The sequence below is a fragment of the Tamandua tetradactyla genome, chromosome 23 (genome assembly GCF_023851605.1).
Source record: "Tamandua tetradactyla isolate mTamTet1 chromosome 23, mTamTet1.pri, whole genome shotgun sequence".
In the NCBI taxonomy this organism is placed as follows: domain Eukaryota; kingdom Metazoa; phylum Chordata; class Mammalia; order Pilosa; family Myrmecophagidae; genus Tamandua; species Tamandua tetradactyla.
In genome coordinates, this window is record NC_135349.1 from 9081044 (window position 1) to 9098737 (window position 17694).

Below are 17694 nucleotides of genomic sequence, written 5' to 3' on the forward strand. Positions count from 1 at the left end.
GAGAGAGTCCCGGGGAGAGAAAGGGAAAGGGAAAATGAGAGCGGTGCTGGTGCTGGTGGAGGAAAAGAGGAAGGGCAGGCGGCGGGCACAGGGCAATTCGGGGGCAAGAGAGGAAGAGGAGAAGGGGAGACCTGGGTGTTGAAAGACTCAGCCGAAGCAGGGCCTCCCCGGGGCGCCATGGCGCGGGGGCAGGGCCGACACGGAAGTGTGAATCTGCAGTAGTCACCACCCACCTGGGGGGGCACAGATGGAGACAACATTCCCAGTTGTCTGGAACTGGAACTTCCCCCAGAAATCCACAGCCCTATAACTCACTCTCTTATCTCTGACACTCCGGGAACCAGAGATCTAGATGTTTCAACAGCAGGGACTTTTCCCTTTCCCTGTTTGACCCCTAGGGCCAAGGAGAGGATTGGGCCGAGGCCACTGGTTTGGGGTTCAGGGGAAGGAGGGAAAGTGACAGCTCCTTGAGTCAGGCCGGATTCCCAGAAGGGTGGCACAGTGAGGTCTGCTGGGGATCAGCGGGTAACCAGCCCGAGCACCCACCCAGCTGCGCCCAGATGGGAGGAAGGTCTGGTCTCCAGAGGGGCAGACGAGGTGGGGGCGAGGCCATGCGCACAGACGGGAGCTGCGAGGTCAAGATGCTAGATCATCTGGGCAGCCCCCGCTTGCCCAGAGTCCAAGGAAAAAAATCAGAAATTCAGCTGAGGAGCCAGTTACACCAGGTGTCAGCACAGCTCCCCGTACACCCTTGTGCCGCCTGCCCACAGGTTCCCTCCAGTCTGGAGAAAGACCCCCTCGCATGGGGCTGAGTTCTCCCATCCCGCTCGCTCCAGCCAGAACGTCGAGACCCTCCTGTGCCCAGACACCAAGTGTCTTTTCTAGGGTAGCGGCAGGGCCACCCACCGGTTCCACAAGCAGGACGGAAGCGGTCACTGGCCTGGCATGGCCCGGGCTGCACACAAAAACCAGTCTGGCTTTTATGGCTGAGGCTCCTGGAAGAGCAAGTCAAGGAAGGGATGGTGGCTTGGCCAAGGTGGTGAGAGCTTGGGGCACCCTCTTGAGACCTGGCCCACCCCACCCAGACCCCCAGATTCCTGCCCCCCTATAACCCCTAGGGACAGAGCAAAGTCCTGGGGGCATTTGGGGTGACAGGACCCGGGTTTGGGGCTAGAATTCTGTCTTCCCCATCCTAGAAGTCGGGGTTAATTGCTTCCTTCTCTCCGCTAACCGCCCTCTCGGGCAACCCAAACCACAATCAAGAGGAGAAAAGAGACATAAACACAGGAACTGCTCCGTCACCTGTCGTGATCCTAACTTTCCAAGCGAGGTTTCCCCTTATTTCCCTGCCACCCACACCCTCACTTCACTCCCAGGGGCAACCGGAAAAACAAAAGCTGAGGTGGGGTAGAAACGGGAACCCTATGCAGTCGCGGTTGCCCTTAGTATCTGTTTACTGACAAAATCCAAAACAAATATCCCGACACATCCACCCACGTGCACTTCCTGTGAGTCTGCTGTCAGCTGTTGCTATGGGCTCTCCCAGCCGAAGACCCCAACCCACACAGCCAGACAGCGTGTGGGCCCCGAGGTCAAGTGGACCACATCCCCGGCACGACCCCCTCTGGCACCGGCCCAGCCACCCCTCCACGACATCCAGACCACAAGTCAAATCCCAAACGCTTTAGTCCAGTCCTGCAGCCTCCAGCCTTTGCTTCAGAATTCCTCAGTCACCCTCCACTCCTAACTCCTGGTGCCCCCCAACCTGCAAACCTGCCCTGAATTGCCTCTTCCACTCCAGCTCCTAGCCCAGCGGCTCCAAATGTCTGTGCCTAGAGGGAAAGGATAAGACCAACTCCTGTCCCGTCCCAGCTGGCCGCTCGGAGAAACTTCACATCGGATCCCAAATTCCTTGCCTGTGCTGCACTGCCTGGTAACCTCAGGTGTTTTCCAGCCTTTAGAGCCCCACCCAGCACACCTCCAACCCCACCCAGACGGGGTTATTGACACAAAGATACTCTGGATATGTGGGGGGTAGTAGCCCCGTATCATCGGGGGTCGGGGGACAGGCAGGCACATGGCAGAAAGGGAGACCCCCGGCCAACGTCCTGAGCCAGACATATCAAAACCCAGACGCCCAGCGCGGTGTTTACATGCCCTCTGGCCGCTGGGACGAGGCCAGGAGGGGGAAGGGCTGTTCTTTCCTGGATGCTGGCATGGCACAGAGAGCAAGGAAGGAAACACGTCTGCAGGCTCAAAGGCTTCTTTGATGACTCTGCTGTCATGCACTTCTCCAAAGGGAAAGAGGGGGGATTAAATGGTTTCTCCCCCACCTGACACTGGGGAAGGTGCTTCCCAACACTGGGCGTTCTGGCTATCTGGCACTGCCGGGTCCTGCTGCCACATCAAAAGACAGAGGGACAAAGGCAGAGGGTGGCAGAGCCAAGGGAGGCCCTGGGGCCACGACAATCAGGGTTTGCTCAATTTCTCCTGGGCCCTCTTGCACACACACACACACACGCACACACACACATGCCTCGGCAAGCCCTGCAGAAGGAGGGGCTGAGGGGCCTGGCTGGCTGTTCAGACACTTCCTGAGCCAGAATGTGGGTGGGGCTGGGACATGAGTTCATCGATTTCCTGCCCACATCTTGTATAAAGGGGAGGCGGCAGCCAGAGGAGCACAGCTGCAGCTGGCTGCAGGGTCAAGAACGACTGCCAGAGTCCCGTCCCTTGTCCAGCAGACGGCACCCCCAAATCCAGAGTAGAAGCGCCACAGGGCAGGAGCCGCAGCAGGACAAACTGACAGCCTCAAGAGACTTGTGAGAACTTCAGGTAAGAAGAAAGCAAACTGCCTCCAATTCTTATCTCGGACTCACTGCGGAGGGGGGCTCCTTCCCCATGATCTCCTCGGCCCACCATCCCCACCTTTCCTCTGTCTTCCCACCACGACCCTGATCTCAGGGGGGCCGGGAAGCTGGCCAGGCCCCCCCCCCCCCCCCGCAACAGCCCCATCACCCAGAAGCAACAACCAGGAGCGCTGTCCCTCTCAACCACACAGGTCCTCCTTCCAGCCTTAGGCATGGGCTGCATCCTCCCTGCTCGCCAGAGTGAAACAAGAGTTGTGAAAGCATTAAAAGAGAATGAAAATGCATCATGAAAGTCCAAGACGTTACTATGATTTGTACTTTCAGAGCCCAGAGTTGGGGGGGGAGGGAGGGGGCAGGATGGTGGCACCGAGTGCCAAGCTCACAGGTGAAGAAAGGCCTAGCGGGCGAAGAATCAGCCTGAGACAGTGGGCAGGGCTCCCACACCTTCTTAAGGAACCTTGCCCTGGAGGGCAACTGTCAGCTGGGAGCAGCAGGGCAGGGAAGCCCTGGCCCTTGGCTGGGGTGCCAGGTCCCCATTCCATTTACCCATCTTCCAAGAACACTGCCCCATTAGGTCCCTTCTGCCTTGCTCTAGGATGCAGACGTCTCCAGCCTTTGCCTGCCTCGCCCTGGGCCTGGCTTTCATCTTCGGGGAAGGATCCGCCTTGCACCCTCACCGATCCCAGGCCTCCCAGCTGTTCGCAGACTTCGGGGTGAAGGTATTCCAGCAGGTGCTGCAGGCTTCTGAGGACCGCAATGTGGTTTTCTCACCCTATGGGGTGGCTTCTGTGCTGGCCATGTTGCAGCTGGCGGCAGGAGGAGACACCCGGCAGCAGATCCAGGCAGCGATGCAATTCCAGATCCACGGTGAGAGATGGGGCAGAGCAGGGAGACATGCCATCCTTGCAGGGCGGGGGTCTCAGCCACCAGAGGCAGAGGCTCCCCACCCCCACCCCCAGAGCCGCGAAAAGGCTGGCTCCAGTTTGGCCACACTAATGCATGCCCTGCGACGACACGGGCACTGCTCATTGCCCTCCCACCACCCCCTGCACTGCTTGGCCCTACACTGTGTAAAGCAGTCATGTCTTACCACTTCTTAACTGTGTGACCTTTGGCAAGGCACTCGACCTCTCTAAACCTCAGTTTCCTCATCTACAAAATGGGGATAAAATAAAAGTACCTACCACGTAGGGCTGCTCTACTAATCAGATACACTTATGTATGTGAAATGCTTAATATAGCTATTATTATAAAAAAAAATTACAGCTCAAAATTTAAGAGCAGAGAAGAATATTCTGACCCCGAGGAAGGGTTAGAACGTGACAAACTTTGGGGCACAAGAAGGGGGGTGCAGAGAAGAGATGAAGGTTCAGAATGGAAATTTCTGCCCAGACAACCCTGGGAGAGAAAGAGACTCCCCTGCCCCCACCCATCTGGGCAGGGTTGGGGCGTCTCATGGGGGGAAGCGGGAGCCCCGAGCTCCAGCTGAGCCTCAGTGTCCTTTCCTCGGTGCAGAGAAAGGCATCGCCCCCGCCCTCCGTCAGCTGCACAAATCACTCATGGGGCCGTGGAACAAGGACGAGATCAGCACGGCAGACGCCATCTTCGTTCAGCGGGATCTGAAGCTGGTCCAGGGCTTCATGCCCCACTTCTTCAGGTTGTTCCACAGCACGGTCAAGCAGGTGGACTTCTCGGAGGAGGAGAGAGCCAGGTTCATCATCAACGACTGGGTGAAGACCAACACGAAAGGTGAGCAGGCTGCAGCAGGAAGCCCGTGCCAGGGACTTGCAGGCAAAGGGGATTTGGAAAGCCAGCCAAGGAGAGTCAACTCTCCCTTTTGGCATTCGCTTCCCTGGGGACAGAGGTCAGATGCTGTAAGAACCAAAGCATAATAGCTAGTGTTCTCCATAATCAGGCCCCTTTGTGAAACAACCCTAAAGGGCTCCCTAAAAAAGTGTCGTGAGATTGAATAAAACAGCAATGACCATGACAAGGAACACACACGGGTCTTCAAGATATGCAGCATAGAGGGCAAAGCAAGGGGGGACTTAAAGGAAGACTTAAGTTTCGGAGTCTGACGCTGGGCAGGACCCCAGGTCCAAGAGAGTCGTGAGCTGGAAGACTCTCTGAGCCTCTTAGGAAGGTGGAACCCCTTGAAGGCAGCTGGAGTGGTTCATTGAAGCCCGGAGTCAGTCCATCTTCCTGGATGCCTTTAACACCCGTCCATCAGAGAACTGGGAGCCAAAGGGAACCCTCTAAGAGAATTCCAGGTTATTCAACACCTGGCTTTCCCATAGGCATGATCAGCGACTTACTTGGCGAAGGGACAGTGGACCAGCTGACCCGCCTGGTGCTGGTGAACGCCCTCTACTTCAACGGCCAGTGGAAAATGCCCTTCCCAGACTCCAGCACCCACCCCCGCCTCTTCTACAAGTCCGATGGCAGCACCGTCTCTGTGCCCATGATGGCCCAAACCAGCAAGTTCAACTACAGTAAGTGCAAGATGCCCTCCCCCATGCCCACAGACCCCCCGGATCTCCCTCTGGAGGAGAAGCCCTCGAATGCAGTCCAACTTCAACAGGGATTTCCCAACCGGAGATCCTGGAGTAACTGGAGCAAAAGACAGCAGACTTAGCTCATGCAAGATGACATCCCGAAATCCCCACAGGCCCACCTTTGACCCCTTGACCACTCTCTCCCATCCACATATGCTTCTAGAGTGGCGACCTGGGCCAACAAATCTTGCTGGGGGATGTTGAGACAAAGGAAGTGAGAAGTGGAATGAATTTGTGGCTAGGTGTCAGGGAGGGGGCATGGAAGTAAAGCAAACCAAAAAGATACAGAGAAACCAGGAGGGGCTGTGAATCAGCAGAAGAAAAGGGAAACGGAAATAAAAGCAATGAATCGGGGAGCCTCAGCAGTCAGGATGGAGAGCTTTGTTTCCAGAAAGAATGGAGACAACAGGAGAGCTAGTTGAACCCCAGGGTTTGGTTGGACTCAACTGGACTGTGGCCATTTTCCAATATGCTGCCTTCATGTCTTCACAGCTGAGTTTTCCACCCCCGATGGCCATTACTACGATATCCTGGAACTGCCCTACCACGGAGACACCCTCAGCATGTTCATTGCTGCTCCCTATGAAAAAGAGGTGCCTCTCTCTGCGATCTCCACCGTTCTGGATGAGCAGCTCATCAGCCAGTGGAAAGGAAACATGACGAGACTGCCCCGCCTCCTGGTGCTGCCCAAGTAAGCCACCCCCTGTTCCTGCCACACTTGCCAATGCCCTAACCACCACCCCCCCTTCCTCTCCTCTTTCCTGGTTCCTGAAAGCGCCACCCCAATGGTGAGCTTTTCATTCTCAGATCTGCAGCGCTGGCAGCACAGAACATGTGTGGGAGGCTGATGGGAAACTGTGTGACCTGGGTTTGATTAAGACGCCTCTCAGCAGCCCCTCCTTCTGTAGGGCAAGGGCAAGTGTTCCCAAGACCATGCCCCCACTTTCCCCACCCCCTAGAGCACCCAGCAAATGCCAGCCAAAAGCAGAACCAGGGAAAAGACGGAGGCAGAGGGCTAAACCGGAGGCAGAGGGCTAAACTGCTGTAAACTTTCCTGAACGTCCCTCACTCCCGTTCCCCATTTCCTCAGGTCACCACCCACACGGTGGGAACAAAAGGAATCACTTCTGTGGTGGCACAGCCCTGAACCACAGCTTCTAGCTAAGGTTTCAATGGCCTCGGGGCAGATTTTTTTAGAAAAGGTTTTTATTGACAAATCTTCACACACATAGAGTCTATACCTGGTGTACAATCAATGGCTCACGATATCATCACATAGTTGTGTATTCATCACCATGATCATTTTTAGAACATTTGCATCACTCCAGAAAAAGATATTCGGAGCAGATTTTTAAAAATCCTTCTGCAGGAGGACGCAAGGGGTGGGGAATGCTGAGGCTGGGGTAATTCCAGAATTGTAGGGCAACTTCTTATCTTCTTTACCCTCAATTTCTTGGAGAAAGAGAATTTATCGGGTTAGGTTTTTCTTTCTCTCTCCCTAATACAAACCGAGGTAATTAGCCATCCCCTGGTGGGAAGCAGAGGAGGTGCGAAGCCTCTCTGCGTGAGCCCTTTTCAGGCTGACTTTCAGAAATTCAATCTACAGAGCAGAACTTTGTTCAAATGTCCTCGCAGGAGGCTTTGTCGTCTTGGGGCCCCCCAGCCAGGCTGGATAAAATTATGCTGAAACTACTGCCTTATTTGAAGAAAGTAATTAGTCAGATGTTTGAGGGCGTGGGGAGAGTGAAAAGAATGTTCATGAATATTAGAAACCACCGGCAACGAGAGAGACATTGCCAACAGATTTCAAAGAGGCGCCCTCTGCACCTCTCGTGTCCAGTCCCATCCTGGCAGTCTGCCAGTGGGGATACCTGGTGGGGACAGGGGGGTCCCTGGCAGGGGAAACGGGTGCTGCAGCAGGAGGGGGCCGAGGCTGAGCCGTACCCTATTCTTTCCCGTAGGTTCTCCCTGGAGAGTGAAATTGACCTCAGGAGGCCCCTGGAAAACTTGGGGTTAACCGACATGTTCAGGCCGGGCCAGGCGGACTTCACGAGTCTTTCAGGTGAGAGATTTTCCGTCCACTTCCAGCGGATCGTGGGGCCCCAAGGCGACAAAGCTGGCTCCTGCCCGAGCCCAGCGGCTGATCAGCCCTGCATCCACCTCTGTTTCAGATCAAGAGTCTCTCTACGTGTCACAGGCATTGCAAAAAGTGAAGATCGAGGTGAATGAGAGTGGCACGGTGGCGTCCTCGTCCACAGGTGAGTCCTGCTTACCTGAGACCCTGGTCCCCCACCCCACCAGGCTCCCAGTCTCAGCCCAGGGCTTCCCAAAGGGGCCGCTGCCTGGGGCCTCCCTCGTCCTTCGGTATAACTGGTCTCCAACCCAGGGCAAGACAGCACCCTGCTGGCCCTGCCCCCACTTCTGTCTCTTGGCCTAGAAAATGGGCCCCCTCTCCCTGGGACCCTATTCCCTGACCCCCTGGTTTCTGAGGTGTCCTGAATGTCAAAAGGTCCTGTTTGTTCCCATGGTGGACAAGGAACTTATTGATGAGCCCAGAAAGGGTGGGCACAGCTGGGTGTTTGCAGTTGGACAGCTGGTAGAGCTCATCCCAGCGACTGGAGGAACCCAGGAGCCAGGGGACTTCCCTACACCAAACCTCCCTAGAAAGCAGCCCCCAGTCCCGCCGTGTGCCGGAACACGCTGGTGTCGCCTGCTGAGCGGCCCAGGGTGGGCAATGCCGGCGCGCCCCTGCTCTAATCCCCTGCCCTCTTCTCTTCTAGCCATCATGGTCTCAGCCCGGATGGCTCCCCAGGAGATCGTGATGGACAGGCCCTTTCTCTTTGTGGTGCGACACAACCCCTCAGGTAAGCCCAGCACCCCCGCACCCCACCTGGCCCTTCTCCCAGTCCCGGGCACCAATCCAGACCAGAGGGGGACACCCCTGGCACCCCAAGAGGGCTCTGGGCAGAGAAGCCCTAACTGCCCCCCCCCCCCCCGGGTACCCACTGGGTTCTGCTCTCCCTCCCGCGCGGCTCTGCTGGCCCATCGCGGTAAAGCAGCTCTGACCCCGCAGCGCTCACTTACCTCCTCGGCGTCTCGGGTCATCCGGAAACACCAGCTGCCGGGCGCTGTCCCATGTCTTCCAGTTCTCAATGCCCCGATTTGATTTCCTCCCCCCAGGAACAGTCCTTTTCATGGGCCAAGTGATGGAGCCCTGAACGGGGAAAGAAGCCCTCATCTGGGACCTAATTGGAGAGGTTTCCGAAAAGAAGCTCTGGAAAAAAAAAAAAGAACTTTCATTTTAATGACATTTTTCTGCAGAAAGAGAAGATATTTACCCTTTTTTTTTTTTTTTTTGGTAAATCTTTCAACTCTGCCTCCTAAACCTGAGCCTCTCCTACCAGAAGCTCCTTCCCAAAGGGTAGGAATGAGGAATGTAGAAAATGTGGAACAAACTCCCTAGAGGAGATCCTGAAAGAAAACTCTGAAGCATGATTCCTGAAGGGCTCCAGGAGAGACTGTGAAACTCACAGAACCATTTGCACGGCGGCTTCTGCCCGCGCAGGCCCCCAGACCCGGGTCTGGCACAGGGAGCTTCAGTGCACTTGGCAGAAATGCTTTGTGTTCCAGTCACGCTGCCGTCACTCTTGCACTGTCTGCCACTGCTCGGGGGACTGGCCTGGGGCCAAAGGCCGGCGGAAAAAGCACCCTTTCGTGTCGAGGTCCACGCAGGTCCTGGAAGCCCTCCCCTAGCATTAGAGGGGCTGGGGACAGGCAGGACCCCTGCCCACCCAGGGCTGCAACCCACTTGGCCAGCTCGCCTCCCTTCCCTGAAGCAGTGTGCATCTTTTATTTCCGAGTGTAGGTGATTTGTTTACTCGTCGAAGCAGGTTTTTGCTTCCCACGAACTTTACTTTGTAGGACTAGAGAAAGAAAGGTCACATGCATGCCTGGCTCTTTGTCCCCAGTCTGGTGTGTGTGTGTGTGTGTGTGTGCACGCAGGGTGGGGAGCCGTGCGAGGCATGTGCTTGAATATTTATCACGTTTTTGCCCTCATGTGTCTGTTGCAGGGGGGAGCGATCAAGAAAAACATATTATTTAAACTTGCTTAGTGTGTTCCTTTGTGGTCTGTGAGCCAGAAGGGGTGGTCACTGATCCTGGGGAGTCCTGGCCACCTAACCGCCACAGCCCTCCAGGCGCCGCGCGGTGGGGCCCACACTGCCACCTTGCGGCAGCCCGAAGCGCGCGCGTCCCCGCCTTCCCCAGCCTCTCTGCTCGCTGATCCCCGCACCGCCCCCCACCTCCGTCCCCAACAAAACGACCCAACTTCAGCCACTAGCGACCAAAGGGGTCTGGAGGGGTGGGGTGGGGTGGGAATGGAGGGTGTGAAACAGATCAGAGTGAGGACAAGAGTGGGTTCACATTTTTTCAATATGCTCAAGAGCAGAAGTGCAAGGTGCTGGTAAGGCTTACCAGGAAAGAAGTTTCCCCAATTACAGGGTGACTCACAGCCACATGGGTGACTCACGCCAATGTGTCATTTCCGGCTGCTGTGAGTGAGCAGTAGACACAGAGAGAGAGAAGGGGAGAGAGAGAGAGAGAGAGAGAGAGAGAGAGAGAGAGAGAGAGAGAGAGAGAGAGAGAGAGAGAGAGAGATCGAGCTCAGTCCTACCCTATTTAGATAATCTTTTTGAAATCCTGTTAGCTAGGGGGTATAGCATGAAGACCAATTTAGTGAAGAATTGCACATAGATGTGAAACAAATGATAACAGAGTGAACCCCTAATCATCCCACTGTGCTATTTTCTGTGAAAAAAAAAATCATTTGAGGTTTTTTTGGTCTTTTGGGGTTTTCTTCTTTATGCACTGGACAGTGACAGCACACAGAATGCCCATAAGAGTGCAAAATGCGGGGTCAAATGTTCTCGAGATTGTGTTTGTCTGTCTGATTTTTCACTTTTGATATATAAACAGTAAAAATGTAAAAAATATATATATATATTATTATTAATTAAGTGAGTAATAAAAGGAATTTTTTTCAAAACAGTTCCTGCCGTTACCTTCCATGTTTTATGCAATATAAAAATCTCAAAATCTGTCTGCTCATAGACCTTTCTGACGAAGGGATCTTTCTGAAACATGCACCAACAGGCACAGACACCCCGAGACTCACGTGTGGGTCGAAGGGTCTGGCCATCAGGCCTCTGGACCCGAAGACCTGCTGAGGTAGGGCTTGACTCTCCCTCGGGGAGGGAGAACATCCTTACAAAGGAAAGAGGGTGCCCCAAATATCCTCCCCTCCAGCCATGCGGGCCTGCTCGTGCCATTCTCCCTGTGAGCTCCCTCCTCTGCTCAGGCCATTTGCTTCCACTCACCCTCGGTGTCTGCCGCCTCCCACCATCGCTCAAAACCCAAGTCAAGTCTCATTTCCTCACCTGGGATTTCAATGACTTGCCAACTCTTCACTCTCAGCCTGACACGGTGATTTTCCGTTTTCCCGGTGTGTAATAACGCTTGCATTCATCTTTGTCCTTTCGTCTGGGTGTTTATCTTACCTCCCATGCCCCCATCCAAATATCAGGTTCCTTGAAAACAAGGATTTATCGTATATACTTTTTTTTTCTTTGACAGGGGCAGGCTGGGAATCGAACCCAGGTCTCCGGCACCCCAGGCGAGAACTCTGCCACTGAGCCACTGTGGCCCGCCCCGACTGTATATACTTTTATCCTCCCTTAAAAGGACTTCAATATACTTTTATTTTCTTCTGCTAATGTCTTGAAGGCTCTTGGCAGAGGGCATCTTGTTTTAGTTTCTTAAATGATGCCAGAATGAGATATACCAGAACTGGAATGGTTTTTTTAAAAGGGAATTTAATACATTTCAAGTTTACAGTCCTAAGCCTATAAAAATGTCCAAATGAAGGCGTCCAAGGAAAGATATCTTAATTCAAGGAAGGCCGATGAGTCTAGAACACGTCTGACAGCAGGGAAGTCATATGGCTGGCATTGCTGGTCCCTTGCTCCTGGGCTCCATTGCCTTCAGCCTCTGTTCCTGTGGGGGTTCCTCACTCATTTCTCAGGGCTGGCTCTCATCTCCTGGTTTCTGTTCTAGTTTGCTAGCTGCTGGAATGTGATGTACTGAAAAGGAATGGCTTTCAAAAAGAGGAATTTATTAAGTTGCAAGTTTACAATTCTAAGGTCATGAAAATGTCCAAATTAAGGCATCCAGGGAAAGATACCTTGGTTCAAGAAGGCTGATGATGATGAAATTTATCCCCACAAAGGATAGGCTAAGTCTACTTAAAATTAGGCCTAAGAGTCACCCCCAGAGAACCTCTTTTGTTGTTCAGATGTGGCCTCTCTCTCTCAACCAACAAGACGAGCAAAATCACCTCCCTCCCCATCTCTACATGGGACATGACTCCCAGAGGCGTAAACCTCCCTGGCGACAGGGGACAGAAATCCTAGAAGAGCTGGAACTCAGCACCAAGGGATTGAGAAAACCTTCTCTATCAAAAGAGAGAAGAGAGAAATGAGACGAAATAAAGTGTCAGTGGCTGAGAGATTCCAAACAGAGTCGAGAGTTTATCCTGGAGGTTATTCTTACACATTATACAGATATCACCTTTTTAGTTAAGGTATAATGGAGAGGCTGGAGGGAAGTGCCTGAAACTGTACAGCTGTGTTCCAGTAGCCATATTTCTTGAAAATGGTTGTATAATGATATAGCTTTTGCAATGCGACTGTGAAAACTCGTGTCTGAAGCTCCTTTTATCTACCTTATGAACAGATGAGTAAAACATATGGATTAAAACTAAATAAATAATAGGAAAAATATGTTAAAATAAATTCAGTAATTGAAATGCTAGTGATCAATGAAAGCGAGTGGTAAGGGGTATAGAAAAAAATAGGGGAAACAAAGGCTAAAATATATTAGGTAGATGGAAATACTAGTGGTCAATGAGAGGGAGGGGTAAGGGGTATGGCATGTACGAACTTTTTTCTATTTCTTTTTCTGAATTGATGCAAATGTTCCAAGAAATGATCATGATGAATAATATACAACTACGTGATGACATTGTGAGTTATTGATTATATACAAGACTGGAATGATCATATGGTAAGAATGTTGTGTTGTAGTTAAAAAAAAAAAAGAAGGCTGATGATGTTCAGGGTTTCTCTCTCAGCCAGAATGGCGCGTGGGGAGATCTGCTAGCTTTCTCTGCAAGGCTTCCCCGTGGCTCTGTCCGTTCTGTTGCCTCTGTTGTTTCGGGTGGCTCTCGTGGCTCTGGTGGCTCTTTTTTCCAAAAGCTATTTCCAAAATGGTTACCCCTTAAGGGGCAGCAGTAAGCAACCGCACCTCGAACGGTTGGAGACACACCTTCATGGAAACAATAAAAAAGATACCACCCAGCAATAATGAATGAGGATTAAAGGACATGGCTTTGGCATGATCAGCCACGTTGGCACAAGATGACAGGACCCACGTTGTACGTTCAAGTAAGTTCCAGATCTTACCTGGGCCCTGGCGTCCCACGGTGCCAGGCATGGCACGCCGCTTTAGCCTTTAGGCTAAACTGAAGCCTTCCAATCTCCCACCCTTTTGCGCTCTCGCCAAGGCTCGGGCTGCTGGCAGACCAGCCTCCTTCTTCCCTTTCCTCTCCGCTGGGTAAGCCAAGCTTTCTGTCAGCAGGTCCCTGGGCAAAGTGTATGAGATGGGACGGACATGGAAGGATGTCTACTACCACCTGGCGAAGGAGAGTGGCTGGCATGCCCGCAGTGCCTTCAAACTGCTCCAGCGCGATGAGGAATTCCAACTTTTCCAAGGTGTGGCACGGGCAGTTGACTCGGGTGCAACCCCGGGCAGCTGCAGTCGGATACTGAGCCAGGAAATTGGGAGCTTGGGTTCTGGCCATGTGGTCGCTGTGGACCTGCAGGCTTTGGCCTGGCAGCGGGTTACAGATACAGGGAGATGTCACCCAGCTGTCCGCAGCCCAGGAGCTCATCCAGCACTTTCAGGGCCACGCTGCAGCCCCAGGAGGTGTGTGATGCATGATGTCAATGAATCCATGCAGGCCCAGCTCCTCTTCGCTGCTCTGAACATCGCTACACACGTTCTGAAGCCTGGAGGCTGCTTTGTGGCTAAGAAATTCCGAGGCCTTGATGTAACACTGGTCTGCAGCCAGCTACCTGTCCTCTTCTCCAGGGTGGTCTGTGCCAAGCCCGGGAACAGCCGGAACTCTAGCCTTGAGGCCTGCACTGTGTGTCAGGGTTACGACTCCATCCCATCCCTGAGGGCTTCGTTCCAGACTCGACCAAACCCCTGCTGGACCTCTCTTACCACCCAGATTTCAGCCAGCTGGATGACCCGACCCACATCACTGTACCGTTTGGGACCTGTGGGGACCTGAACGCCTATGATTCGGACTGCAGCTCCCCACTAGACCTAGAAGACGGCTCGGAGTACAAGTGCACCCCACGTACACAGCCCCCCATCTCTTCACCGTACCAGGAGGCCTGCACGCTGAAGACGAAGGGGCGCTCGGCCAAGGAAATCCACCCACAGGACTGTCCCATCAGCACAGTGGGCACGCTGCCCCCACCCGTGGACATCCCACAGCGCCGCACTCTGCTGACCTCTGAGGTGGAAGACAGTGACACGAATTGTTCCCCTTAGCACACGAAGTTTGCTGCCAAACTGCTACAACTCTGAAGCCATCAGGAACACTGGAACTTGATGAACTTGTTTTCAGGCACCATTATTTCATCAACATGGCCTGAGCAGACACGCCCCGGGGGAGTCTGCTACAACCACCATGGAAGCAACCAGGAAACAAACATTGCAGAACGTCCATCTATACTGCAGTGGAAATTCTAGACCGAAGTCTGGCCTTTCCTCTAAGTGAACTTTCCCAGGGGTGTCCTTAATTTACCCCTCAAGTAGGAGTTCAGAACTTGGTAGAAGGCAAGGGTATCTGTGAATTTAGTGGAGGAAAAAATATTGCCTCTTTATCTTCACTAATGTAACTGAAATTTAGCTTTACTCCCTATTATGAAGGCTAGCCACAAATCATGCCAGTAAAAGCGGTACCTGTGACTTTCTCATCAATGCAAATTATGGTTACTTTTTATGTCACATTGCAATTGTTACAGGTATCTTGAAATAGTGTCCACAGTTACTACTTTGAATCATAGATCTTGCGATTTGGTGTACTAATAAAGAAATGCATGCATTACTGTAAAAAAAAAAAAGGACATGGCTTTTCTGGGGTACAGGCACAGGTTTCTTTGGTGCGCTCCAAGTTCTGACTTGCTTAACATCTCATGGCAATGTCTGCTGGGCTCCAAGCATCACCACACAGCTGTGTCTCTGTTCCTTGAAGCAACTGTTCTCTGGGCATCTACATCTGCTCTCTCTGTCAGCTCTGCCAGCTCTAAGCTCTCTCCAAAATCTTTCCTCTTTTAAAGGACTCCAGTAAACTAATCTAGACCCACCTGGAATGGATGGGGGGGAATCACATTGCAATCTAATCAAAAGGGGCACCCCCACAAATGGGCATAGCACATCCCCATGGAGATAAATTAATCAAAAGTTTCCACCTGCAATATTTAATCAGGGTTCAAAGAAATGGCTGCCTCCACAAGATTGGATCAGGATTAACAAATGACTTTTCTGGGGTACATGATACTTTCAAATCGGCACATCCCTCAATTACTTTCTGTTCCTATATTCAAAAACACTTTTTTAAATAGAGAAGTTGTAGGTTTACTAAAATCATGCAAAAAAAAAAAAAAACCTACCAGAATTTCCATATACCTCCCTTTACACATGCAATTTTCCCTATTATTAACACTTTGGCTTAGTATGGTACTTTTCTAAAACTGATGAAATAATTTGGGTGGGCCACGTGGCTCAGCAGGATTATTGCCTGCCATGCTGGAGACCCAGGTTCGATTCCTGGTGCTGCCCTTGCAAAAAAAAAAAAAAAAAAAAAAAAAACTGATGGAATAATATTATTGTGATGAACTATAAGCCATAGTTTACATTACAGTCCACTGTTTGTTGTTATACAGACCTATGGGGTTTTTTAAATTTTTATTCTAGTAACATATATACAACCTAAAATTCCTCTTTTAACCACATAAATTCACAATGTTGTGCTTCCATCACCACCATCTGTTCTAGTTTTACTAGCTGCCGGAATGCAATAAACCAGAAACAGAATGGCTTTTAAAGAGGGGAATTTAATAAGTTGCCAGTTTACAATTCTACGGCCAAGAAAATGTCCCAATTGAAACAAGTCTATAGAAATGTCCAATCTAAGGCATCCAGGGAAAGATCCCTTGGTTCAAGAAGGCCGATGAAGTTCAGGGTTTCTCTCTCAAGTGAGAAGGCACATGGCGAACACAGTCAGCATTCCTCTCTCATCTGGAAGGGCATATGGCAAACATGGTGTCATCTGCTAGCTTCTCCTCCTGGCTTCCTGTTTCATGAAGCTCCCCGGGAGGCATTTTCCTTCTTCATCTCCAAAGGTCGCTGGCTGGTAGACTCTGCTTCTCGTGGCTATGTTGTTCTGCTCTGCTCTCTCTGAATCTCTCATTCTCCAAAATGTTTCCTCTTTTATAGGACTCCAGTAAACCAATCAAGACCTACCCAAATGGATGGAGACATGTCATCACCTAATCCAGTTTAACAACCACTCTTGATTAAATCACATCATCCAGGGAGATGATCTGATTACAGTTTCACGCATACAGTGTTGAATAGGGATTAGTCTACCTTTATGAAATGGGATTTTGATTAAAACATGGCTTTTCTAGGGGGCATACCTCCTTTCAAACCAGCACACCATCCATCACCCCAAACAGAAACTCTGTGTCAATCAAGGATGAACTTCCCTTCTCTACCCCAAATCCAGACCCCGGTAACCTGTATTCTAGCTTATGACTCAATGGATTTGTTTATTGTAATAACTGTATATCTGTGAGATCATACAATATTTGTTCTCTTGTGTCTGGCTTATTTCACTCATCCGTTGTCACATGTATCAGAACTTCATTCCTTTTTACAACTGGTAATCTGCCATTGTATGAATACAGCACATTTTCTTTACCCAGTCACCTGTTGAAGGACACTTGGGTTGCTTTCGACTTTTGGCTATTGTGACTAATGCCGTCAGAAACACTGGTGTGAAAACACCTGCCCAAGTTCCTGCTTTGCAATTCTTTTGGCTATGTACTTAGAAGTAGAATTGCCAGGTCATATGGTAATTTGATACTTAAATTTCTGACAAACTGCCTGATGTTTTCCACAGTGGTTGCACCATTTTACATTCTCACCAATGAATGGGTTTTCCTATTTCTCCACATCCTCTCCAACACTCATTTCCTATTTTTAAAATAGTAGTCATTCTGGTGGGTGTGAAACGGTATCTCATTGCGGTTTTCATTTACAGTTCCCTAATGGCTAATGACAGTGAACATCTTTTCATACTATTTTTGGTCATTTGTTTATCTTCTTAGAGAAATGTCTATTCAAATCTTTTGCCTAATATTTAATTGGGTTGTTTGTCTTTCTGTTGAGTTGTAGAAATTCTTTATATATTCTGAATATAAAACCCTTATCAATATGTGGTTCCAAATATTTTCTCCTATTGTGTAGGTTGTCTTCTTATTTTCATGATTAAGTCTTTTGATGCACAAAGGTTTTTAATTTTAATGAAATCTCATTCATCTATTTTTTTCTTTTATTGTTCATGCTTTTGGTATAAAGTCTAAGAAATCAGTGCCTAATACAAGGTCCTGAAAATGCCTCCCAGTTTTCTTCTAGGAGTTTTATAGTTTTGGTTCTTATATTTAGATCTTTCACCCATTTTGAGTTAACTTTTGTATAAGATGTGAAGTAGGGTCCAACTTCATTCTTCTCTATATGGATATCCAGTTTTCCCAGCACCATTTGTTGAAGAAATGTTCTTTTTCCATTGAGTGACCTTAGCAACCTTGTCAAAAATCAATTGACGATAGATATGAGGGTTTCTTTTTGAACCTAATTTGATTCCATTGGTATATATTTCTGTCCTTGTGCCAGCGCCATGATGTTTTGATGACTGTAGTTTTGTAATTAGCTTTAAGACTGGGAAGTGTGACTCCTCCAAATTCATTCTTTTTCAAGACGGTTTTGGCTATTTGGGGCCCCTTACTTTACCATATAAATTTTAGGTTTGGAATTTCCATTTCTACAAAGAAGTCTACTGGCGTATTGATAGGGAT

General features: G+C 50.6%; 1 protein-coding gene and 1 pseudogene across 1 annotated transcript; both read left to right on the plus strand.

Moving 5' to 3' along the window:
* Window positions 1-2671: 2671 nt before the first annotated feature.
* On the plus strand, window positions 2672-9044 carry SERPINE1 (serpin family E member 1). Its single transcript, XM_077140842.1, has 9 exons — window positions 2672-2835; window positions 3466-3737; window positions 4386-4619; window positions 5168-5362; window positions 5918-6116; window positions 7387-7487; window positions 7597-7683; window positions 8206-8289; window positions 8606-9044. The coding sequence occupies exons 2-9, from the start codon at window positions 3467-3469 to the stop codon at window positions 8641-8643; spliced, it is 1209 nt and encodes a 402-aa protein (XP_076996957.1). The 5' UTR covers window positions 2672-2835; window position 3466; the 3' UTR covers window positions 8644-9044.
* Window positions 9045-12578: 3534 nt separating this feature from the next.
* Window positions 12579-15294, plus strand: LOC143666474 (tRNA (cytidine(32)/guanosine(34)-2'-O)-methyltransferase pseudogene; annotated as a pseudogene).
* Window positions 15295-17694: the final 2400 nt, after the last annotated feature.

Excerpts from the sequence above, each read along its gene's own strand:
- SERPINE1 (XM_077140842.1), top strand. The coding sequence starts at position 3,467 with ATGCAGACGTCTCCAGCCTTTGCCTGCCTCGCCCTGGGCCTGGCTTTC. Across the intron at positions 7,488-7,596 it reads GGACTTCACGAGTCTTTCAG|ATCAAGAGTCTCTCTACGTG; the intron begins GTGAGAGATTTT and ends CCTCTGTTTCAG. Across the intron at positions 7,684-8,205 it reads GGTGGCGTCCTCGTCCACAG|CCATCATGGTCTCAGCCCGG; the intron begins GTGAGTCCTGCT and ends CTTCTCTTCTAG.